The sequence below is a fragment of the Pimephales promelas genome, chromosome 12 (genome assembly GCF_988280905.1).
Source record: "Pimephales promelas chromosome 12, fPimPro1.hap1.1, whole genome shotgun sequence".
In the NCBI taxonomy this organism is placed as follows: domain Eukaryota; kingdom Metazoa; phylum Chordata; class Actinopteri; order Cypriniformes; family Leuciscidae; genus Pimephales; species Pimephales promelas.
Genome location: NC_142780.1, coordinates 25,545,968 through 25,573,016, shown reverse-complemented (window position 1 = coordinate 25,573,016; position 27,049 = coordinate 25,545,968). Strand labels below are relative to the sequence as shown.

The window sequence follows — 27,049 nt, the reverse complement described above, 5'->3', positions numbered from 1 at the left end:
GGATGAAATATATGGTGTTGGTATTACAATTAAAAATGTTATGTACGTACGTCAATAGATAAATGCACTATTATATAGACTTAATTGTGCGGTAATGTAGCCTATTATTAATACATTGTGTGGTAATTGTGGTGACTGTATAGCTTTATTAATCTAAGTTTTAATTATAACCTATTATTAGAGCGAAAGCGAAATTTCAACATTTAGGTATAGCTCACAAAACATCATTTAAAATATGTGTGTGTTTTTTTAAACTGTACTATTGTCCATATTTAAAATATTGTAGGCTACCTTGTGAGAAATATTTTTATTCAATCATGAATAGAAAAAAGTATAGCCTATGATCAAAGCGTAATTCCGTGCATTGATTTAAACACATCAACCTACTTGAACGCTTTTGAGGTTTTAATCGCAACAAAGAGAGACTTGAGAGGGATTTCATGAAACCTTATTTCGTTCCCCATCACCATTATGAAAATGTGCTTCAAAAAAGACAGAAGTCGTGTTCTTGTATATATGTTTTATGTAAGTAATAAAATATTACTATAACATAAATATAAACGTGACTTTGCAGTCTACATGTCGCAATCAACATACAACCAATGTAGTAAACAAAACATTTGTAATCCACTGCAACATAATCAACAGAGCCGAACAAAAAAAGCTCCAAACACACGTAGGAAATAAATATATAGATATATAAATGGTCATAAATGAAATATTAAAATATCTTCTTGGAATTAGTAAGTGTACAAAACTGCCCGGAAAACAAAACAAAACAAACGAACCCAGAACAAATACATATGTTTACATATTCGACATATTTACATATTGGAAATAATCCTGACAACTATTTATTTAAAATCTTTTCTCTTGTAATTTATTTTTATTTTATTACTTTTTTGGAAAAGGTTGTATATTCACACTTTTCAAATAACATTTCAGAAATGAACACCTGCTGTCCAATGAAAAAATGTCAGAGCTTGAGAAACGACAAGAAACGTTATACCAGCCTCCTAATTTTTTTTTAACCCCAATCAAAGAAGTACCGAAAACACATCCCTTATTCACTAAAACAACTACTTTTCTCCGTGTCCAAGCTCATGAGTAGGATGTATGTAAGTTACATAAACTAAACGGACACAGCTGACATAGAGAGTGTCAAGAGTTGGCCAATAATCAAGAAGAACTAAGAGTACAGCACGATTTTTGGGCACTGAAAATTACCTGAGATATTTCTTTCTTTTTCATTTTGACTCATCACTCTCAATATGTTTAGCTGGAGCAGACTTAGGAAAGAGTGCCGGTTCAAAATAACACGAATTTGGAAAAGAAAATTGTAAACAAGTAAAGCATTAATGTGGTACCCTATACCTCGAACAAATACAGTGTAAAACAAAACGAAACAAACAAACATGAACAAAAATTAAAATAACATTATTATCATAAGTGCCTCATGCAAAGAGGGAAAAAATGAGAGCATGTAGAACTCAAAAATGACTAAATATTGTTTCAGACAGTGTATTCATGTTGCCATTTTAACGTCTCTGCATCTTTAGACGATATCAGGTGCTAAGAAATGATCATTGTAAACAGTTCCTGGTGCACTTGTTTGTATTGAAGGTTTTGACCAAGTGCCTGTTGTTTCCATCACCAATTTCATCTGTCTTTGTTGAAATTAAAGTAAAATACTCGCTAGACAGAAGGAAAAGATCTTAGCGTTAAAACATTCAAAATAAAGTAAACGACACAAATAATACAGATAATCATTGTAATAATCTGGTTAATCGCTTTAACAAAATCACAGTCCTCTCTCCTTTGTCCAAGGAGACATTGCCCTTTTCGTGGCTTGTAGCTCCCCTTTTTTTCGGCGGTGAAAGAATCGAATTTTTCCAGAGTGGCACAAACGATACGATTTTCGTAAACACTGGTACTGATTTGATAAATGCACGCGATGCGGACGCGGTACTTAATGCATTTTCACGTTATTCGGAATTAGTGGCGTCCCGTATAAGCTGTCCGGTCACTGTCAGCGAACTCTTCCCAAACTTTCTGTCTCTGATGTCTTGGGATATACAAAGGAGATAAACAAAATCCATTGTAGTTTATTTTGAAACAAGGACACTGTTTATGCTATAGCAGTCACTGGACAGGACTCTGTAGTGTGTGGTGGAGAGGGGGTGTCTCCGCTTGCGAGTATACGTCCTCCATGGTTGGATGAGGGACCCCCACCGGTGTCATTCTTTTCTCTTTCTGTCTTCTGTTGCAAAACCACACACGCACAACCTCCTTTTCCAACTGCAGAGTGCCAGCTAAAGAGGTGATTTCGTGTGCGGAGGGCTTGGGGCACTTTAAGAAATGGTTTTCCAGTGCCCCTTTCACTCCGACTTCGATGGAGGTCCTCTTCTTTCGTTTCCGGCCCTGTGCTGCAATCTTGTCCAAATTCGTGGGGCTGCCAGTGTTTGAATCTGTCTCCTCGAGCCATTTGTTAAGCAGAGGTTTAAGTTTGCACATGTTCTTGAAACTCAGTTGCAGAGCCTCAAATCTACAGATGGTGGTCTGGGAAAAGACGTTTCCGTAGAGCGTGCCCAGCGCTAAGCCCACGTCCGCCTGCGTAAAACCAAGTTTGATGCGCCTCTGCTTGAACTGTTTGGCGAACTGCTCCAGGTCGTCGGAGCTGGGGGCGTCTTCGTCCGAGTGGTCCTGATGGTGGCTGAACGGCTGCTGGGGCGACTCCATCTGGTTGTCGTGGCTACCCGCGTCGTCGTGGAGCGGGTCCCGCAAGCCGTGGTGCAGCGACGGCTGTGGGCTCAACATAGTGTAGCCCGTCTGCGAGTAGACCAGCGACTGGTGACCATTGGAGGCGGGAGAGAGCGGGGATAAGTGGTGTGTTGTGGTCGGCGCCCATGATCCGTGGTGGCTGTTTTGCGTCGGCTGGTGGACCAGGTGCGATCTGTGGTACCCGTTCCCCAGGTCTTCTCTGCTCTGCACGCTGGCTTTGTTGTGCTCCGCTTGTCCGATGTGGGTGCCGCTGGTCCAGTCGGTGTTGGAGGTTGGCAGCCACTGGTGGTGCGTTAGGCTCATCGGATGTCCCGTGTTGGTCGCTAGCCCTTGTAAGTACTCGTGGTGCATCATTTTCTGCACCTCTCTATAGGTCGTCCCCTGATGCATCCTGTCCGAATCCGGATGCATTAGCGGGTTCGAAGGCAATGAGTTATTCCGCGGAATATACTGAGCTGTTGTCGCCATGGCTCCGACTTAGAAAACTGAGAAGCACTTCGGAGATCTTTGAGCTTTAGAGCCCAAAACGCAACAACCTGCTATGGGAGGTCTTAGGGAAGAGCTAAGACACGCCTCCCCTGCGCGTGCATTGGTTCCTCGCCGACTACAGCCCACCAGGTTTCCTTATTACCTCTCGCGGGCCGCTTGGTTGGCTGCCGGGCGCCGTGATCCCAGTTACTCGCAATTGGCCGCTTTCACTAGACGCTTTCTCTTTTTTTCTCCTTTTCTTCTCCTCTCCCCACTAGTCAAGAGAGCGTGAGCAGCAAAACCCTAGGAAATTACTGGGCTTTGAGGGTTGTTTTGCAAATAACCACGTGGGGGAGTGTGGCACTCTTTTTGGTGGGGTGGAAGAATGACCCGCCTTGCATCGCCTCTTTTAGTAACTGTACCGCTCCTCTTTGCAAGTAGATTAGTATTCTAAAGTATCTCAGGAGCCACCCACGAGAACGATGAAAACCACTATGATACATTAAAAGGTGTTTATATAGCAATATTATTTAAGTGTTACCCATATAACACAATTAGGCCTATGTATGATTATTCAAGCTATGCACCATCACGGAACCATGATTCGAATTAATAAAACATACAGAAATACAGACCGCCCACACTGTATAACTGTAACATATCAAGACGATCTCCATCATTATGCATAAATGCATAAACAATCTACCGCCGGCCATGTAAATAAATAGATTATCCATCTAATTTAATTTAACTTAATTTAACGTAGGCTAGCCTACGCATTTGAAATAGCCTATTTGATGTATTTTACAAAGAGTAGCTAGCCTATACATTTCAGTAAAATTGTCATTTTACAAATAAGTCAATTTCAGTTGTTGGCTTATATAACTCAAAATTAAGCCAACAGATTTTTACAGACATACAAAGCCAAAGCTGCGGCGTGTTGACAATATCTTCACTCGAAGCATCTTTCTAAACAGTAACTTCGAGAGAAAGTCAGTGTTTCTCCCTCCTGGCCTCCTCCGTATTCCTTTCCCGGCTGATCTGATTATTTTTCCCTTCACGTTTTGTCCCAATAGCAAATTACCAATTCTATGAATTGCAAAGCAGCCTCAGAGACGCTGAGGGGTAGAGAGGGGGAGATGCGAAGATTGAAAGGGATCTTTGCAAACACAATCACGTTCTTAAATGGAAATGTGGGGCTTTAAACAAATCTTACATCTCTCCTGTTCCAGTCGTCTAAAACTCCGCAATCAGGCACACGTTCGACTCCATCTAAAACCACAGCTTTTTTAGAAGATTTTTTTGGTATCACTTCTATTTAAATTATTTACCTCAGTGTATTTTTTTTAGTTCACGTTCGTGTTTGTGTGTTTGTCTTGCTCTTATGGGGTGTTTCCACAGGCTTTTGCGAGGAAATGTGCCGGAGAATTCAGGCGTCAAACCAAAACGCTTCTCAGTGGTAAGTTTACACACTGCTTTTCCTATCTGTCCATCTGCACGAGCTTCGCGCGTTCATGGAAGTGTAACCTAAATGATGTTCTTAGGGTCACAAGTGTTCGTCACCACTCTGTCAAAGGCGTGGTTATGTAAAGCCACCATTTATTTATTTATCACATATGCAATAACACTCGCAGGGTTATTTCAAAGGGAAATTTCAACATCATTGCATTTAATACCAAATTAAACAACATGCAGGTTCCTTTTACAACAACCTTTATGTAATTTAATAACTTGAGTAAAGCATTTCAACTTATATAATATGTGTTTGATTAGAATGATTTCACATCTTTTAAACTCTGTGGCTTTTAAGCGTTTATATTAGACTATTCTCTTTATTTACGTTTGGATATATTGTCTGAACGTAATTTCTAAACAAGTGTTGGCTATTTTTTTTTAACTATAGAGTTTTTTTTCCATAATGAAAAACGCGGTGGTTCTGCGTATATTAGCCTACATTATTGCAAATTAAAAATATTTTGTGTGCATGATTTAGGGCGAAAATGAACACGTGACCCATAGGCAAGCAGATGACAGGATTTTAATTAATCTAAAGCGTGCTGTATAGCCGAATGCAATTCGAGAGCCGCAGTTAACGAGGATGCTTCCCTGTACAGTTTCTCTTATTTGGAAGTCTATAAAAAGAGCGGTCATTTTTGCCCAGAGAGCTGCGTCACAATAGCAGCACAGTCAAACTCTTCGTTTAGTTTGCCAGCGAAAGAAAGTGTTTCAAAAAGCGCCCAGATGCTTCTTTTTTTCCTTCGCAAAGAATATGGCCTTGTGTGGTGCGAGGTGAATTTTTCCTGGGATGCACGAGGTTGCTATGGAGAGCAGTTTGAAAGGATCACACTGATCCTGCAGATGAATGATTTGCCATACAGGAAAAGACAAATAATAGCCCTTGTTTTGTAAGATGGCAATGAAAGACAGTAGGGAACAATCGTGGTCTTTGAGTATCCAGGATGTACTAATCTGCTCACAGAATTTTATAGCTCGAAGTTTAAGAAAAAAAAAAGTTTTAGTCATCCCTGCTAGCCTATCTGTTACACGATTTTCTGTATTAGAAGTAAACCGGATGCCTTGAATTAAAACAGGCTACGAAATCAAATGAAAGTATTTGCTGTAAAATTAGCTTTCATTACTTCTTTAATCCAAGTAGCTATAAAAGAGCAACATTTTATTAACATAGTTTAATTCGCATACAAAATGTCTCATTTCGTTCAGAAAAAATATTGGATTCTAGGCTCCAGTCTTCTTTTCTCACGATTCACGCGTCTCTAGTCACGTGCTTTTATCTGCACGAGGGACCCCCTCCACTTGAATATAATTAGAGTCTGATCGGTCAAACCCTCCATTAACCATAGGCCGTAAAAGTGCACAGGAGAAAGAGTTCAGAAAACAGCTAATATACAGTACATCCGTTATCTGTGGGCGCCAAATGCTAAAACATTTTCATATTAGAGAGTTTATATTAGAAAGTTTCATTGTTTTGACCCGTATATTCTATTTTGCATGCTGCATCAGCCTGTGCATAAATTCCAATTTCTGCATGTTTATTAATTTGATTGTATCAATAACTTATAACTTTTTTTTTATTATTGTACTCAAAGGCAATTATTTGTGTAGACAGCAGTATACACACATATAACACAAAATACAATAAATCATTTAAAAACTTGCAGCAGGTATAAAATAATTTCTATTTGATTTACACAAGGGGAGTTTAAATCTCCGTCCTGAAGTTTTAAAACACAATGGATGAGTGTCATCAGAAAGGACTAACTGGCCCTTCATACATTTGTGTGATAATATATATATATATATATATATATATATATATATATATATATATATATATATATATATATATATATATATATATAAATGTTTAATCACTAGCCCACTCTGATACAAACTAGAAGTTAGAAAATAAATTTAAAATTACAATCTTCATTCCAGCATTAAAAAAAAGACCATAACAAATTATACATATTAAATAATAAGGAAAATAATTATGATGAATTTTGATGTCTCTTTTGATGTCTATAATGATGGGTAGCCAGGCCATTGTAAGTAAATTTACTTAGAGTTAAGTCAATTTTGACACTTTTAAAAATAGATTAAAAAAATTTCCTACCCAACTTTAAGAAACTCCTTCAGTACAATACTGACATATCGACTCAAACTTAAATGAGAGTTTTAATTAAAGACTCGTTCTACTAAAGATTCACCTCTCATTCTGTTTTCACCGGTTGGCTTTGACAGACATGCGTAATGGGTATACGCGCGCTTCCTGAGTAACCACGAATTTACAGAGGCATCCTGCGCTTTTTCAGGTATAGTCTACCTCTTTCTCTCTCTCTCTCTTTTTTGGTTAATGAACTCAGGCGATTCCGCAAGCATCCCGAGGGAGTGGAACGTGAATGTTTTCCTTTCCGTAAAAGGTGTGGGCTATATCTCTCCAACTCTCGACTTATCTTTGGGCTAATTAGGCGGGGCCCAGAAGACGCAAGCATGAATATTCATGTAAAAGCACAGGCACGCAATTAGCCATGGAGTTCCTAACTTCAATCACTGGCCAGTGCAAAGAGAGAAGGGTACTCTTCCCTCACAGCCAGAGAACAAGCCTTTTTTTAAAACATAATGTGTATGAGAAACAGCTAAGAGACTAACCTTGTTTTTTTACACAGTTAATTCTAGGCGCTGTCGGTACTTTTTTAATGGATGGCAACCCTATTTATAAATTACAGGCTACCACATTCATTTTTTTCCCATTACCGGCATTTCTGAGGATTTTGAATATATAAAAGTTCAGAAGTGCATTTAGTCAATCTAGTAATTTTTAAATTAAACGATGTTTTAAAGCACCAATTTCTTACAGTATCCTAGACAGTTTTCAATAGTTAACATTTAATAACTTTCATTAAAACTCACCACGACATAATGATAATTTAAGTAATTTTAATTCATATATCTTCTCCTCGGACATCTGCAGTACCTTCACAGAACCCCAGGGGTCCCTTGCTTAAAAACCCTATGGTCCTAGAAAATTTTTAAACAAAATTAGGATGCCAGATAATATGCTTTAACTAAAATAAATAGGAAACATTCTAAACATTTTCTCTTCAGTGCAGCTTTAATAGTCAAATCACTGGTAATTTCTTCTTTTCCATTTCCTCCAATTTTAAATTTAATGCCTATTCATTAATTACATTTGAATTTGACTTCTATTTATAATTATAATATATATATATATATATATTTATCTGTGCTTTAAAATGATTTGCTTTTATTTGATAAAAAATACAGATCTTTGTCTTTGCAATCTCTTCTTCTTTCTCTCACACACATTCACACACCGTCACCTGTACTGCTGCCCTCTCTGTCCGCCAAGGCCTACAATCCTTTGCTTTGAATTCAAGGCGATCTTTATCCTGCCCCCATCCATGTGCGCACTTGCCACTTGCTTCCATAAAGATGCGTTTATGTATGTATGTATGTGTGGAGGGGAACAGGGAGCTTTTGGAGGGGGGCTTTTTGAGATAAGCAGTGGAATTTGTGGCGTCTGAATATGGATGGCAGCCAGACCCTTGGTAAGCAGCTGATAGAGTGGTAAACAGCTTGTGGGCTGAAGGGGTTAGAAGCATGCTTCTGAATACATTGGGTCTCTCTTCCACTGTCTGCCTGCACAATGGTCAATCAAATCAACGTCACTTTCCCCTCAATCCCTGTGATGCAGTGGGTTTGTAATGTTGGACAAGCTGCCACTACACCCATCCACTCACTTATCAACCGCTGACATTAATGTTTAGGCTCGGTGGATGATTGCAATAGCAAATATTTTCTGTTCACTTTCGCTTGATATCAAATTGTTCTTCAGATTTCAGGACTTCTCTGAATCATACACTACTGTTGAATGTTAAATTCCATTATATATTTGGCCTCTCTTTAGTCTTACATCTAGTTAAATGACACTTTAATTCATTAATAAGTCATTATCAAACATCACATAATGCTGATCCAACGCTATCTCATGGCCAATTCGTAGAAATTCGCACGAGTGATTAAAAGGTGGATAATTCATACGATTTTTTCTAAACCAACGTGATGGGTTAGGGGCTGGGTCAGGGGTACAGTAGGTCATTTGTACGAATTCATACGAATTAGCTAAAAAGATTGACATCAAGTTTACTGCTAAATTGTAGAGGGACATTATCAGAAAATCCAGTTGTTTCTTTTCTTTCTTTCACAATCACATTTGATTTTCATTCCCAGGATGTTTACTTGATGGTTTGATAATATACATTCTAAAATGTTTTATGATGACTTAATAATGACAGTTTCTATAAAGTGTAACCATGATATATTTTTTTTATGTTTATAATAATACAGCTTATGATCGGGTTTCATCATTTCTTCTGACAGGACTAATGGAGCTGAAAGCTGATGATGATGATGATAGAGAAAATATGCAAACATAACTTGCCTTCTTTGAAAGCACATCCAGAGATAAAAGATGTGATGCACATCACATTATTTAACAACTTTATAGTTATTTAAGAACAATTATTGTTTAAAGAATTACTCAAAATTACAACATCTTGTTTCAAAAACCCAATATCAATATATACTGTATGTATATCGCATGCAAAATAAAAGTTTGTGTTTACATGATATATGCGTGTACTCTTTATAATTATTTTTATATATAAATACACACACATGCATGCATGTATATATGGTATATTTAAGAAAAAAAATATTATTTATATATAAAATATACAGTAGGCCTCATATGCAAATATTACTTACACATGTGGCGATTAATCATTGCCCTGGCAATAGTTATGAAAAATATATCAAAAATACATATATTAGTCACAATGTAACTTGTAGATGTGAGATTGACATCCACACGTTTCCTGCTAAATTGTAGAGTGACATAATCAGAAAATCCACTTGTCTTTCTTTCATCAAACCCAGCTTGGGAAATAACAGTACTTGTAAAAACCTCGTGCAGCCGTATTTAATCATTATTCAGTAACTTAAATATTTAATGATTGATTTGATGAACCTTGTGGGTTTCCTCATGTAAACTGTCTGTTGCACTGGAGTGTGTCTCTTCCCTGGTGGCAGCCACAGTAAGGCTAACCAGCACAACGCCGCAGAGTTCCACATGTCACTGCGCACTCAAGAGAGCATAGAGGCCCTCACCAAACTTATTAATGACTTGCTTCCTTTTAATTAGATAGTAATTCATGTTAATGCATGCCTAATGAACCCAAATCGTCCCCTTCGGTCATTCCGTGGAGTTCCACTGTGTTTACTCATTCTGTCTGTTTTTCCTGCTTTTGTGTTTTATTAGGCTCAAAGGGGCCTGAAAGGACCGAGCGACTTGCTTTAGAGACATCTGAGGAATCCATTGAAAAAGCCAATAACGGGATCAAGGGGCATTTGGGTATGAATTCGACCATATGATGATGATCTAGTTAGGGAGGCTGCTTTAGCAACAGATGCTTTGAGATCACCACGATATGTCCGCACTGAACTTGTAGCCACAGGGTTATGTGTACCTTATGTGTGTGTTTTTTCGAGGGCAGCTCTGTACTGGGGACGGTGATGGCAAAGAGCGGAGTGACCAGACCAGCTCCAGCCCAAAAGGGGTCACGACCAGACGCCAAGTGCTCCTGTCTCGATGTCGTCTGTGGTCAAGCACTCGCCGGGGTAGACTGAATTAAATTAGACTGCTTTTAATAGAGGATTGACCAGTCTGAGAGCAGCTGGCGCTTGGGTCAGTCAAGATAGCAAAGCCCGAATCCCCCCAGGCCCCAACTGCAATTTCAGCCCTGCAGGTCCTGGAATGGACTGGGAGGGAGAGAAGGCCAGAGCACGCTGGGAAAGCATGGCTGATGATTAGCAAAAAGAGTTTATAGGAAGGCTTAGTTTGCTTGAGTGGAAAGTGTAACACACACACACACTCAGAGCCTGTTCTTGTGTGTAGACTAACTAAATCGGCTTAAGGTTTGCACCTCGCTGAAAATCTCCTCAATCGCCCGGTCGACACAATTAATCGCTTCATTAATTAACAATCGCTGCGCGTGATTCACCACCCCGACTGCGTCTTGGCAAAGTGTGCAACTTAAAAGCAACCTCCTCCTCCTCCTTCTTACAACGTTTCTCCTCTTTCACTCCTCCCACCCGCTCTGATACTCCTCTTTATCTTTTTTCTTCTGCACTCCTTTTCCTTTGCAAAAGCCAACTCTGCTGTTTTAGCACGAACAGACGCACTTTTTTTCTCGGCAAGCAGGTCAGAGCGCTCCGCTAACATTTGTTATCTATAATCCTGCAGGTCCCCGTGCAAAATGAGCATAGTAAACTCTTGCAAAGCCCTAATCCCTCCATTTCTTTTAGATGCGCTTTCTCTCTCTCACACGCGCTCTTTTCTTTTCCATCTATGGGGTGGGAAAGTGTTCTTTTTTCAAGAGGATGCATCTCAGATTGCAGCACTTATTTTTTGAGCTCTTCTGAATCACCAAACTTATTTTACCTCCAAATAATTATCAATACTTTTCTGGGAATTAAAAATATTTTTTAATGCAGTCCGATAATCATCTCAGGCCATCACCAGCCACCCATTCTTTTATGACAGGCTTTATTGATTTGCCTTTCCTTGTGTGTGGTTCAGAGTAGTTATGCAAAATCTCTCTCTGTATTCATACTGTACGCATTTATGGTTTGACTGTATGTGTCAGGTAATCTGGCTACACTGTAAAAAATAATATGCTATATCTAAGCAATAAAATTGTGGCAACAGATTACAAGCAATATTATTAATTAAATTAAAAAAATTAGAATTGAGTAATAATTAATCAAATGAATTCCTTAAAAGTTAACAAGTAATGAGTAAAAGTTAACCAGTCAAATGATTGTAAAAAAAAAAATATTATGTTGTATAATGTATAAAACATAACCACCAGGTTACCACCATCAGATCACCTTTTCTATTTGTTCATCTGACTGTTATAAGTCAGGCATTTCAGCCAAACAAAACTTGAAGGGAATGACTTGAGGGCCAAGAGCCCAACTAAAACAAACATTGATCACCATAATGATGACTTAGTTACAATTATGGTTTTCTCCTTCAGTGATTCGGCTTGTTAACATCAGGTGTCTTCAATATTGACAATGTAAAATAAACTGGTCTTCATTCATCTTTGACGTCTATCTGTTATTCAGATATTTTTGTTTATTTTTTGTGTAAATTTTGGTTAACTTTTGAGGAATTAATTACATTAATTATTACTCAGTTCTAATTTTTTTAATTTAATTAATAATATTGCTTGTAATCTGTTGTCACAATTTTATTGATTAGATTAGATATGGCGTATTCATTTTTTACAGAGTAGTGCTGTTGATTCATTTCAGCAACATACAAGGATGTGCAAAAAGTTTTTTCTTTCGCCATCACTCTCTATTATTATTATCTATGCGCTGATTTGATTTGAGTACGATACTATGCAAATTATAAATTCTTGCACGCAGTTCTGCTGCATTTTGTCTTGGTCATGCACACCCACACATGTAGCGAGCATGTCGGTGTGTGTGTGTGTGTGTGTGTTTGTATGGTGAGTAATAGCCGAGCTCGGTGGAAGGCTGTAGTGTTGACAGCATGGTAAACGATGCAGTCTGCCTAGTGCAGCAGCTAGCCTGCTAATCACACACACCACATGATAATGAGAACAACCCCTGTCCCCCAACACACACACACACACACACACACGACTAACCACAGCAAACAGACAAACATCCTCTCACACACACTGACCCATACTTCTACAGACAAATGGAAGACATAATGGTAGCCGGAGGCAGTGCACGCTGCATCTCTCTATCTCTCTCTTACACTCTCGAGCTAAACACATCTCTATCTCTTTACTGTCCTAACACACACACACACACACACACACGCACGCGCACACACACACACACACACACACACACAAAACACACACACACACACATCTCATACCAACAGCCTTCTGTCAGGAGAGACTCGGACTTGAGCCACACTAACATTAAGAATGTGACTTGGGATTTGGGACAAAGTAGGTCTCAAAGGTGATCACTCACTGTAATGGCTATTACAATAGTTATATAAAATAATAATAAAAAAAACATTTAATAACATTTGATTAATATTAATAAACACTATTAATTAATAAAATATTACACTTCAAATGAATTATTTTTTGAAAGAAGTCGTTTATGTTCACAAAGACAGCATTTATTTAATCAGTAAAAAACCTAAAATTGTGAAATATTATTACAATTTAAAATAACTGTTTTCTATTTCAGTATACTGTAACTTGTCATTTATTTTTTTGATGGCAAAGCTGAATTTTCATAATTAATCCAGTCTTCAGTGTCACATGATCCTTTACAAATCATTCTAATTAGCTGATTTGGTGCTTAATAAACATTTCTTATTAAAGAAAATGTTTAGAAAAGTGCTGTTTAATATTTTTGGGGAAGCTCTTTGATGAATAGAAAATTCAAAAGAGCAGCGTTTATTTGAATTAAAAAAATGAAAATGTAAAAGTTTTTACTGTCACATTTGATCAATTAATGCATCTTAATAAAAGTATTAATTTCTTGATCAACAAAATCTTTCTAAACAGTAATGTAAGGAAAACCTAACACTTTCTTTTAGATATGTATTTAATGACAAAAAGGATTTGAGACTTAATTGGACTTTTGAAAAAAGGCAACATGTCAGTCTTTTGCCCCGTAAACATTTTACACACAACGAGATGCACAGAATATTAAATGTGACAACAGAGCTTACCGAATATAAAGGAATGAGGAGGAGTTGAGAAAGAAAGAAAGGAAGCAAACAAACCCTCAAACTCAAACCCATGGGTACAAGATTGTAAGTAACGGCTCCTTTCTCAAGGCAGCTGTGGGCTATGAGAGATTTTCATTCATTTTTCCGCTCTTCCTCACAACCAAAAAACCTCCAGCTGTGGATACAACAGCCCCTACTCCACTAACCCATCAGGACACTTGAGGGACAGGAACAAGGGGGCAAACAGTCATCTGTCATTAAACCACACAGTGTACCTGACAAAATCTTACATGCTTTAAACCTAAAGGCTTATGTGACAAAAAACGGAGCTTCGGAATTCTAAGACATTTGAGGACTGTTAGTCCTCAATTAAAGGATTAGTTCACGCAAAAATAAAAATGATGTCATTAATGACTCACCCTCATGTCGTTCCAAGCCCGTAAGACCTCCATTCATCTTCGGAACACAGTTTAAGATATTTTATATTTATTCCGAGAGCTTTCTGTCCCTCCATTGAAAATGTATGTACGGTATCAATTGTCCAGAGAGGAAATGAAGTAAAGACCAACGCATATAGGACGCTTTTGCAAAAGCGTAAATATCCAACGCACATGGCACCCTTTAGCGTCTAATGAGACGCTTCAGTTATGGTTAAGTTTAGGTATGGTGTAGGGTAAGGGTTAGACCACTAGGGGGTGCCTTCTGCCCAAATATATCTGCGTCTCATTTTACGTTAAAGGGTGCCATGTGCGTTGGATATTTACGCTTTTGCAAAAGCGTCCTATATGGCGCTTTGGGATGAGAACGGGCTCTAAAGACATCATCAAAGTAGTCCATGTGACATCAGTGGGTTAGTTAGAGTGTTTTGAAGCATCAAAAATATATTTTGTTCCAAAAATAACAAAAACTATTACTTTATTCGGCACTGTATTGTCTTCCGGTTCTGTTGTGGATCCACGTTCAGTGACGCTAATGACGTAAGCCGCTGCTCACGTGTTATCAGTGCGCCTGAGCTTCGTTTACAGTCTGAGGGAGAAGCATGCTGCAAACAAAACAATCTTTGCAAACATGTCTAAGGATTTCGACATAGAGAAAGCATTTTTTTTTTTTGCCCAGCCATATTTATTTGAACCTGAATACACAGACACACCAGATAAAGCGTCAGCAATATCTCACGTCATCAGTGTCACTGCGGACTCGTGAACGCGGCTTGACAACAGAACCGGAAGACAATACAATGCTGAACAAAGTCGTAGTTTTTGTTATTTTTAGACCAAGAGGTATTTTCGGTGCTTCAAAACATTGTAACTAACCCACTGATTTCACGTGGACTACTTTGATGATGTCTTTATTTCCTTTCTGGACAAGGACAGTATACTGTAACTACATTTTCAATGGAGGGACAGAAAGCTCTCGGACTAAATATAAAATATCTTAAACTGTGTGAAGATGAACAGAGGTCTTACAGGGCTTGGGACGACATGAGGGTGAGTCATTAATGACATAATTACAATTTTTGGGTGAATTAACCCTTTAACACGGGTATAAATGACGATGTTGTTTCCTGGCAAACGTGCACTCCAAGGAATGAAGATGTGCAAATGAGTTCGTTCATTTGAAGTGAGGTGACACTTCACACAGTCTCACATTCACACTTTTTTGTATCTTGCAGAGTGGCATGTGCAGGATGTGGACTGGAGCAGGTGGGGAGCCTGTAGGTCCCTTTTGCACCACATGTACTCAGGTAATGCCATGGGGCATGATGTTGCCAAAAGTGTCACATTCCAACATTTTACTCTCTCTCTCTCTCTCAATCACAAACACATTGAACCATCTGCTTGTTCAGTATTTTCTTTATTTTTTTAATGATAATTTATTAAAACATTATTCAAATAATAAAATATTATTATAAATATTAAATGACTACTACTCATATTTATGTATTGTTTATTTTAGATTAATGTGTATTTTTATTTATTTAATTGATCTTTATTATAGATGTTGTCATTGTTTAATAGATAAAAAAAACACTTGATGATGGTTTATTATGTCTGATGTAATTCCGAAGATGCCTTAAAAACAATAAACAAAGTAAAACAGTTATGTTTTGTAAAAAGTGTGCTTATTGTACATGTGATTACCTGCAGGGACAGTTTCCCTGGAGCAGCCTGGGGTGCTGTAGTCAAGGGCACTTGGAATTGAACCTGCACCCTTTGTACTGTCAACCGAGATCCTTAACCCTGTATTTGTGTAGCAAAGTGGTAAAGCTTCTCATTTGACAGAGAGAGCGAGAAAATGTGTTTGTGTGTAAAACGTGTAAAAGCCATTTAGGATTTGACCCCATGACACTGCTTAGAGGCAGCTTTTCCTTGTAGTATACTTGGCTGCGAACACACTCTCACATGCTCTCGCTCATGTTCGGATCTCTTTCCTCTGGTTGCTAAGCCACATAGAATGGCACAGTAGCAATGCTTGTATACTGTCTGTCTGCCTCTCTACAGTTCTTCCACAATCTGTAACTGCACAAAACTTTTTCACTTGGCTATGCTTACAAGCACGGTCCAAAATTATCACCCACCAAGTGACAAATGAAAGTAAAAAAATTGGGCTAGTTCCACAGAAGAAAGTAAGTCATACAAGTTTAGAATGGCATGAGCTGAGTTTGAAGTTAGCATTTTCTTGTTGTGTAGACTATCTCTAAGACATTTATTTCATGTTTTTGCAACAATTAGCAATACAGACTTTTCGCAATACAGACTTTTTTCCTCAAAATTGGCATATATAAAATCAAAAATTCTGATTTTTTTCAATCACAATTGCCAGTTTATATCTCACAATTCAGAATTGCAAAAGGTTAACTTAAGAAAAAAATTGGAATTGTTTGATAAAAATTGCAATTACCTTTATTTATTTATTATTTTTTTAATGCAGTGGCAGAAACAAGCTCCCATAATTTCACTATGAGAATGTATTTTTCAAAATATAAATTCAAAATAGTTTTTCATGACCTCTAAGAAATATTCAATTATTCAAATATTCATTATTATACATATTTTATAATAATAATAAACAGTTTATTTGGCCTGCTAAATTTCAATGCTTACAGGGATACTCCACTGTAAAAAATATTTTCATGATTTGTAATCATTAATGATTTGTAACATTATTTCTTGTCAAATCAACTTAAATAATTTATGTAGTTCAGATAACAATATTTTAAGTTTCTGATTAAAACAATCACCTTCATTGTATTAACTATTTTTTTCCATTTCAATGAACTTAAATTTTTTTGGCAGCCAGGTAACTTCATTTTTTAAGTTAAACCAACAATATTTTTTCAATTCTGTCATCATTTACTTACCCTCAAGTTGTTGCAAACCTTTATGAGTTTCTTCTGTTGAACACAAAGGAAGATATTTTGAAGAATGATCGGAACTTTGGCATCATTGACTTCCATAGTATTTTTTTTCTACTATGGGAGTAAATGGTGCCAAACAACTGCTTGGTTCCAATCGTTCTTCCTTTGTGTTCAGCAGAAAGAAACTCATACAGGTTTGCAACAACTTGTGAGTAAATGATGGCAGAATTTTCATTTGTGGGTGGAGTATCTCTTTAAAACCCTTCTTAATTCCATTGATTTCTCAGGAGTGCATTAGAGGGGAAAAATCCCTTTATAGACAGAAGCAGTGTCATGTTTAAACTGTAACTGAAGTTTGAACCGAGGCTAAAGTCCTCAGATGGTGATGTTCGAGAGGTACCCACCATCACCAAACACTTGTATGTGCACACACACACACACACACACTCCCCCTTACCGAAACGGAGAGGAGTGGAAACGGTTCCCGCTCTGATGAAAGGGGCACTCTGATTGAGACGACAACAAAGGGCTTGGCCGCCTGCGTTTGGAAAAGCTTTTCCTTTCTTCTCGCCTTCCTCCTCCTCCATCTCCTCTTCTCTCGTCTCTGATCTTTTTCCTCTCTCTATCTCCCTCTGCCCGGTGCCACTCTCTCTGGCAGGGCCCCGCTCAGCTCTTCGTTAGGGTGGCGATACAATCGGGGCGACTGGATTAAAAATCAGTGTGCGTCCTTGTCGAAGGCGCCCAGGATGGCGCACTTTGATGTCTCTCCGCAAATTTGAAATTCATATGTTGTCACACTTCATTTTATTCTGCCCTTCTCTGGCTCATTCTTTAGTTGCACACATGTTCTGTGCAAAAACGTGAATGGGACAAGATGTAAAAGCTATTCTCACTAGTGCCTTTCTTTTATTTTTTATGTTTCTACATCTTTTGGTGGGCGGGAAGAAATAATGAATCATTTAATTTGCTTTGATTGAAGGAGGCGTGATGGAGCCGCTGCGGTTCGGTGGGATGACAGCGCAGAGGACAGAGAGAGTTCAGAGGAAAAGAAAGAAGGAGGGGAGACGGGGGTTTACACTTTGATGACACTTCAAAAACTGTGTGCCAAAACTAAGCTATCAGCCCTATCTGAGAACTAGCTAGCATATGTGTGCCCTCCTTTACAGTCCCCCATGAAAACAAAACGCAACGCAACAACAAACAATGCCGGCAACAAACAAGGCCTTCTATTTCTTCAACCAACAAAACAAGAACGACGGCAGGCTGAAGTAATCTCATTAGCCTGTGAGGAAAAACAGCTATTAGCGACAATTCAATACACTGGGCAAATTCACTGCAGTTGGACTTCAGATCGATGTGACTGATAATTATCCGACTCGGGTTTTACCTTTCTGATGCACACTATCCCACAATGCATTCTCCCCAACTTCACTGACCTCCCCAGACAAGCCCATTTGTTACTTGATGGCTGGGCTGATGTTTGCGTATATGGTGTGGAAGGGGTTCTCCTATCACTTACGCCAAAAACCAAGCTTCGTCATCAATCTCTCCAATATCACGATTCCTTCTACTCTTCCGAAGCCTGAATTGCCAGGCAATGGCAATGCAGCCTCCTACACACGGCCCAGCCTCTCGCTCTCCTCTTTATGACGAATGGGTTTTAATAAAAGCTGACAGAGTGATGAAATTAAAAGTGCGTCCCATGGCCTCCAATTGCTCCAGCTGCTCAATTACAGCACATATCTCAGCACCCTCGCCCTCAGTTCTCCAGCATTGTCTTACATCACCATTGCCATAATATTATTGGACTCATCGTCGTCAGACCCGATTGCTGAAGTCTAAGTCGTTGTTCTAAGACAGCCAAAGAGGTGCATAAAGCCTGTGCGTCTTCCTTTATCCTAATCAAATCCGCCAACCTCGACCTTATTAGCTAGTATTATGTCGATTTCCCATAGTACCTCATTACGGCAGTGATGGTATTCCAGAGGAGGTGGGTAAAGAGAACAAGTGTGCGTCTTTCTAAGGGAAAAGTCCCATAAGTACTAACCGACAAAGTCCTAATCTGCCCTGTCAACCCTTTTGGAAAAAAAGCATCCTTTGTTTTAGATTATGCAGCATCCTTAATCCTGCCCTCACCCCCCACTTGTACTAATTTATAATCTTTTAGGTCTGAGTTTGGAGGGGATGGAAGGGGTCCTGGTGCTCTGCAACCAAGTCGGCAATGTTTTATGACAAAGGAGCTCATTTTAGGAAGACAAATCCTCAGAAGTGCTAAAAAAATGTCAACATAGGCTCATTGGAAAAACGTGACTGTGAAATTTGCTCCAAAGACGTACCTATACACAATTCACTGCAGATTTCAGCTGAAATGAACACTAGTGGCAATAAAATACCAACAGCTTGTATTCCTTTTCAAACAAATTAAGATTACAGGGACAGATTATTGATTAATTTCAGAATGGTGCACAGTGTAATGTTAATATCTCAAAACACTTACCATAGTGAATGATTTTTAAAACTTTATTTAATAAACTTGGGATACTTCACCCAAAAATGAAAATTAAGTCATTAATTACTCACCCTCATGCTGTACCAACCCCGTAAGACCTTCGTTCATCTTCAGAACACAAATGAAGATATTTTTGATTAAATTTGAGAGGTGGATCACTGCTACAAATAGGCTGCCAAAGGAATCGAAACTTGGCGGTGTTTAAATATTCCATGTGACAACAGTGGCTCAAGTACAAGTCTATCAAGCGACGAGAATATTTTTTGTGTGAAAAAACAAACAAAAATAACGACTTTATTTGCCTACTCCATTTATTCCTTTTAGGCCTGAGACGAGAGTTCAAGAGATTTCTACGACGCATGCGCGAGAATTGCATTCTTATTCTACTACTGTAGATCGCAGTTCTCGCGCATGTGTCGTGGAAAGCTCTTGAACTCTCGTCTCAGGCCTACAAGGAAGAAAGGGAATAGAAAAGGAAGTCAAATAAAGTCGTTATTTTTGTTTGTTTTTCGCACAAAAAGTATTCTATTAACTTTTAGATTACATTTAGTATATTAACTCCATACCAGTAATATAAGTGATCAAATTGCTTTGAGAAAACCAACACCACATAAATCAAAGTAATACAGGATTAGGAGGGTGGTTTACTTTGTCAATGATTGTGTGTGTGTTAGAGGCAGAAAGAAAGAGAGGGAGAAACCGTATTGTGTACTATCAGGGGTCGAGAGAATTGGAAGACGCAGCAGCCATCGATGAAATAACCTTGGAGGGCGTCCAGACTGACGGCGTGAGTGGCAATGACTTGGAGCTGCTCCACGAAGGGCCTTTTGTGCCTATTCCCAACACGTTCCAAAAAGACGTCGACATTTAAACTGTTTCAGTAATTGAAAGGCTGTCTTGAAGCCATCTGTGTAAGCAGCTCTCTGTTACCATTGTTCACAAACTCAAGCACTTAATTCAGACATTTATGAGATTTGTTTTTTTATAAGGGAGATAGCATATATTATGCTGTTAAGGTAGTTTTTTAAATACTTTTTTTTTTTAATTTACATACTTTGCACTGAGAAATGGCAAGCAAAATCTTGCGCTGTTGGAACAAAAATGCTATTCCCTTACAAAAAATAAGTATACTTAAAGTTTATTTTATTAAACGTACTTAAGCAAAGTTCAAAAATATTTTAAGTATACTTTATGTATTAAGTATACTAATATCAATGTACTAGTAGTGTACTTGTAAGTGTACAATTTCACTACTACTTTTACACTTAGTTTACTAAGTAAACTACATTTATCATTTGTACTGCAACTACACTACAAGTGATACTTAAAGCATACTAGTCAAATACTTCTAGCACATTTTAGTTTATGAGAGTACAATTTGAAGTACACTCACCTAAAGGATTATTAGGAACACCTGTTCAATTTCTCATTAATGCAATTATCTAATCAACCAATCACATGGCAGTTTCTTCAATGCATTTAGGGGTGTGGTCCTGGTCAAGACAATCTCCTGAACTTGAAACTGAATGTCAGAATAGGAAAGAAAGGTGATTTAAGCAATTTTGAGAATGGTATAATTGTTGGTGCCAGACGGGCCGGTCTGAGTATTTCACAATCAGCTCAGTTACTGGGATTTTCATGCAAAACCATTTCTAGGGTTTACAAAGAATGGAGTGAAAAGGGAAAAAAACATCCAGTATGCAGCAGTACTGTGGGTGAAAATGCCTTGTTGATGCTAGAGGTCAGAGGAGAATGAGCCGACTGATTCAAGCTGATAGAAGAGCAACTTTGACTGAAATAACCACTCGTTATTCGAGGTATGCACTTACGGTATGCAACAAAGCATTTGTAAAGCCACAACACGCACAACCTTGAGGCGGATGGGCTACAACAGCAGAAGACCCCACCGGGTACCACTCATCTCCACTACAAATATGAAAAAAGAGGCTACAATTTGCAAGAGCTCACCAAAATTGGACAGTTGAAAACTGGAGAAATGTTGCCTGGTCTGAGGAGTCTCGATTTCTGTTGAGACATTCAGATGGTAGAGTCAGAATTTGGCGTAAACAGAATGAGAACATGGATCCGCCATGCCTTGTTACCACTATGCAGGCTGGTGGTGGTGGTGTAATGGTGTGGGGGATGTTTTCTTGGCAAACTTTAGGCCCCCTTAGTGCCAATCGGGCATCGTTTAAATGCCAAAGCCTACCTGAACATTGTTTCGGACCATGTCCATCCCTTTATGGCCACCATGTACCCATCCCATCCTCTGATGGCTACTTCCAGCAGGATAATGCACCATGTCACAAAGCTCGAATCATTTCAAATTGTTTTTTTTTTTAACATGACAATGAGTTCACTGTACTAAAATGGCTCCCACAGTTACCAGATCTCAACCCAATAGAGCATCTTTGGGATGTGGTGGAACGGGAGCTTCATGCCCTGGATGTGCATTCCACAAATCTCCATCAACTGCAAGATGCTAACCTGTCAATATGGGCCAACATTTCTAAAGAATACATTCAGCACCTTGTTGAATCAATGCCACATAGAATTAAGGCAGTTCTGAAGGCGAAAGGGGTCAAACACAGTAATAGTATCGTGCTCCTAATAATCCTTTAGGTAAGTGTATACAGTAAACTACAAGTTTTATACCGCAAGTACAGCATACTTTTGAACTGAATATCATACTTAGTATACTATTTATATATTATATTTGCACTTTAATTGTAGTACTTTTCAGTAGTTCAGTACATCAAACCATATATAGCTACAATACATCAAGGCAACTTTAACTTTTCAGCCTGCATCAATATACAGTGAATAAATGGAGCTCCTGCCCATAAGTGAGGAGGAGTACTTTGATTAATTTATATAATGAAGTATTAAAATAATAAAATTTAGACTGATGATTTAGTGGTGGGTTTTGATTTGCTGGGCATTATTTCAGCTTGGGACAGAAACTTGTTAGGGTTTCTTTGCCAATTGGCACAGGCCCAGAGGGCCTTGTTAATTCATGACCCACCTCAAACCAGGCAAAAAGCTTTGTTTAATGGTCTCTGGCTGCCCACATTTTTTAAGCTGTGTTATGTGCACAGAAAATTAGTTTCTTTAAAAGAATAATGCCACAAAGGTCAAGCACAAAAGTCACAGAGAACAAGTGGCACTTTTCAAATAAGAAGTGCCTTATTAAGTTCTGCATACTGGTTATTAGAGCACTTGCAGAAAAAATGAAAAATAATTTGTATTGGCCGTAACAATTTGTATCAATTGATTTCTAATAGATACATAATTGATCATGTCACTAACTATTGCCTAGTTCACACTAGGACACTCAAAACATCGAACTGAACTGTGCGGTTCACACTACATGACTTGCTCTCAGTGAAATTATGAGTGTTCAAGTTGTTGAGCTGTTCACACCACACGACACAACATGATTGATCCACAAACAGGAGGTAATGCACTACATGAGTTGACAACAACTCTGTCACCAACGATTCTTTCTACAAACCACGTTTTGTCACGAAAAATCATGCGATTAAAACAAACCAGAAATGACGCGAAACAGTACACGCGCCAATTCCCAGCAAAGAATACTGACCTCAACCCATGCCTTGCTCTGATTGGCTGTAGCTCATAACATCACGTGAGGTTGAGTCGTATGACAGCTCTGGATATCTAGCATGCTAGATATTTTTCTGGGCTCAGCGAGGCGTCTGAGAAAGTCTTTGAAGCGTTGTTGGCTCTTTCATACTAACAGATTGGTGAGCGTTCATCGCCCGCTAAACCCCCTCGATTTGCTCGCAATAACACCCTGACCTATCGGCGAGCTCAACGAATTTGCAAACCTGGCTTAAAATCATGTAGCGTGAACTAGGCTTCAACCAGCAAATGATTAAAAAAAAATCAACAACATACAAACAGAAATTAAGAAATCGCCACTAATATTAATATGCCCTACAGCAGTTTACAGAACTGTCAGTTAACAGGTTTTCTTAGAGGGCCTGTCCTCATGAAGCCTTTAGGACATGTTGTTCTTTTCTCAGAGCATCAAGATAAGTGGAAAGTGTGGCTCTATGGCAAGCGGAAGAAATGGTACAAATGACTTTGAGAGAGAGAAGGCTCAGTGCAGGAGGAGGACGATAACTCAGACATCCCTTTGATGCTTCGCCTTTACCTGAAAGCTACTGGACAATAGATTTCATTTGTACCAGGCGTGTTTGGGTGCGTATTGCAAACGCTAAAAGAGTGGGTGGGATGGTAAACTGAGAAAAAGATTGAGGGGAAAAAGAGAAAGGGATGGAAAGTAAGAACTAGGCCTTTGGATTCAAGCATCCCTCAATCTGGCAAGCACTATACGGCTCCTTCTTCTGAGGAACTAAAAGCCCAATGCACTTAGTATCCGTTTCATCTCTCGTTTTGTGAAGCCAAGTTTGTTTTGATGCCTTCACTTTGAGAGCAGCGTATGCACAAGGACTGAGATTTAAGCTTTGTAGAAGATGCTGCCCATCAACAATCTGACTTTGCACGATCAAAGTTATTGGCTCTGAGCTGCGTAGCATTCCCAGCAGAGGTATGCCAAACTGAGCACAGACAAATTGATATGTTGTATCCACGAGGCACCGAATTGCCTCCACCACCTGAGGGGATGTAAACATAAACAGAGCAAAAGAGAGCTGAGCCCCTGAACCAAAGGTCCAGGGAGGATACGCTCCCTTCTTCAATAGAAAAAATGGGAGGGATCAGTTTAGGGTGTTTTTAATAATTAAGCTTGCTATATTCGTTTATTTTTCCCTAACTTCCACACTCCTGTGGTCTGCCAGTCTCTGGGGTCCACACAGCAGTTCTGCGGATACACACAGGGAGAGAAGAGTTGAGTCCTTTGATTGGGCTTCAGCATTTGTTGCCTCAAGCACAGGAAGTGCCAAAAAAGCACATTGACCTCTGTCCACTTCACCTGCTCAAACCCCTCAAAATCAGCATAATGGCCCTCCAGACAAAGTTGGTGGAAATAAAGAGGAGAGGAACCGTGGAATGGTGAGTGGAGAGATGAGTTTTTTTAGATTGATGAAATGATCACTTATTTAGTCTATATTTTCCAGTGTCATGTTTATTCATTTTACCCAGCTTTGCTCGTATTAAAATGGCATCTAATTTTAGTCAATGAAAAAATTTGTTGCTGTTGTTGACAATTAAGCCAAATATTCAAACATTTAAATACACTTCTATTTAAAATCAATAATCAATCAAATGTTCAATTTTTTAAGGAAATCAATACTTCATTCTGTAAGGATGCAATAAATTAATCTTACATCGTTACTGCGTCATATAAATAATCTTATTTTTTAAATTTATTTCAAAACCATCCTGATTTTTTTATGATGGTTTCCACTTAAAATTACGTAGGACAATTACTACAAATAAATGCTCTTATTTTGAACTTTATTGTAAAGAACTGATAAGAACGTAAATGTGTACCTTGCAATGCAATGTAAGTCGCTTTAGATAAAAGCGTCTGCTAAATGCATAAATGTAAAGCATCAAAAAATGGTTTCCACAAAAAATTAAGAAGCAGCACAACTGCTGATAATAAGAAGTGTTTCTTGAGCATCATATTAGAATGATTTCTGAAGGATCATGCAACACTGAAGACTGGAATAACGATACTGATAATTCAGATTTGCTATAGGAATAAATTACATTTTAATATATACTGTTTTACTTTCAAATTGTATTTTCACAATATTGCTGTATTTGATGATAAAATAATTGCAGCTTTGTTGAGGATGGGAGACTCCTGTCAAAAACATTGAAAGGTCCTGAAACAGATGCCCAATTTTTAAAATGTCCTTGTGAAAACATGATTTCCTGAATGAACATTATTTATATAGATTATACATAATAAATATATCAACATAGATTAACAACGGTGGTCATAAATGATTGTTTTGAATGTTCCACTTCAATCACGACACTGCATTGTTTAGGCATTCAGAAAAGAATAATAAATTAAATGTTGTTGCCTCAGTATCAAAGGTATTTCCAAAAAGTTTTTTTTAGAGTTATAGAATAACAGAATCAAACGGTCTGATGTGAGAACACTACATCTAGAATTGCTAGAATTCACTTCATGGTGATGTGCCATGGGTGATAAAGTGTGGTCAGGCTTGACAACAGGTCAAAATGCCATACAAAGAGCCATAAGAGATGAAAAAAATCAACACAGCATAAGCTCTCAATGGAGCTAGTAATGAGTCGGGCCATGTCGAGCAAAAGAAAACATACTTCCATCACGCAGGAGTCTTGTGGGGATAAAAAAAAGGAAAAGGGATAGGGAGACAGCAGGAGAGGGAAAGAAAGGAGTGCGAGAGTGTGAAAGAAAGAAACGGCAGAACAGAGCAGGCTTGATATGATTTCAATGGAATGTTTGTTGACACTGATTCATGGCCCGGGGCCTACAGATAAATGATTGAACAGCTCGGCTGTCAAAGCCAGAGGATTTCTTTGGGCTTGTGTTTCACTGTGCACTTTTAGCTGGAGGGAAGGTAGCAGTCAACTAACTGACACAGAATTAACCATGAAACACACTAAGCGCTCCCTCTCCTCTACAAGCACAGCTGTCCGTAAAGAAGAGGGGCTCTACGACAGAGACTGATCTGGTTACACCACACCCACACAAACAGCACATATGAATGCTGTGCTCAGAGAGCCCAACAGCCATATACACTACATGTAATCAATTTGTACTTGAAGCATCCAGACTTAACCCCACAGCTCTAACCTCCTACTGTTGTACTTTTCTCCAGGGTTCCACCTACCACAGTACCAGGAGGTATTCAGTGGTGTTCAGTGGCATCCTCAGAGTCCCTTCAAGGTCAAAAACATTCCCACGTAAGACTAGAATTCAATTCTGTTCAATTAAAAGAAACACTTTAAGGACATGAAAAAATATGTTAAAAAAGATCATTTAACAGAAATGAAGTTATCGTGGATACGATGTCAGCTAAATTAATGTGTGTTTCTTCAACTTCGGGTATTTTATGTCCAAGGGTTTTGTATAGATATATCTTAAAAGTTAGTATAATTGTTTTCCAAAGAGGCGTTAGAGTCAGTGAAGAGCATGACCTTAAAAAATTTGATATTATTTCCGGTATATTGTTATTATTATTATTTTTTCACAGTTTTGACACAGTTGGACATAAAAATAAAACTGTTGAATAAAAAGTAAAAAAGTGCCCATAGTATATATATGTATATATATATATATATATATATACATATACATATATATATATATATCTCACTCCAACCAATGGAGTGAGTTTGGGGTGGGACTACCTGTTTGTCCAACCAATGGACGACTGGCAGAGTGTTTGTGACACCTGTATGACATTTTTTTTTCTTATGTACAATTCTGTTAGACACAAGTGGCACAGAAATCACACACCCACACCCACAGAGGAAGCGTCTTAAATGGACACAATTTCACTCATCAAACATCCACAACAAAGTGTGAATCTGCAGTAGCTACACAGACACAGGTCCAAACAAGATGTTCTCAGCTAATTAAGACTTGGATGGGTGACAA

General features: G+C 38.4%; 1 protein-coding gene and 1 long non-coding RNA gene across 4 annotated transcripts; one reads left to right on the top strand and one right to left on the bottom strand.

Annotated features, from left to right (window-relative positions):
• Positions 1-494: 494 nt before the first annotated feature.
• pou3f1 (POU class 3 homeobox 1) lies at positions 495-3,307 on the bottom strand. Its single transcript, XM_039679542.2, has one exon. It carries the CDS (start codon positions 3,247-3,249, stop codon positions 2,143-2,145), a length of 1,107 nt encoding a protein of 368 aa, XP_039535476.1. The 5' UTR covers positions 3,250-3,307; the 3' UTR covers positions 495-2,142.
• Positions 3,308-4,387: 1,080 nt separating this feature from the next.
• On the top strand, positions 4,388-15,692 carry LOC120484410 (uncharacterized). Of its 3 annotated transcripts, none has more exons than XR_005623741.2 (5): positions 4,388-4,554; positions 4,651-4,708; positions 10,112-10,204; positions 10,347-10,470; positions 15,264-15,692. It is a non-coding gene; the product is annotated as an uncharacterized LOC120484410 (long non-coding RNA). The 3 variants fall into 3 exon arrangements; XR_005623740.2 differs by adding an exon at positions 7,012-7,082 and having other exon boundaries at positions 4,388-4,708; XR_005623739.2 differs by having other exon boundaries at positions 4,388-4,708.
• The last annotated feature ends 11,357 nt before the right edge of the window (positions 15,693-27,049 follow it).

Excerpts from the sequence above, each read along its gene's own strand:
- pou3f1 (XM_039679542.2), bottom strand. The coding sequence starts at position 3,249 with ATGGCGACAACAGCTCAGTATATTCCGCGGAATAACTCATTGCCTTCG.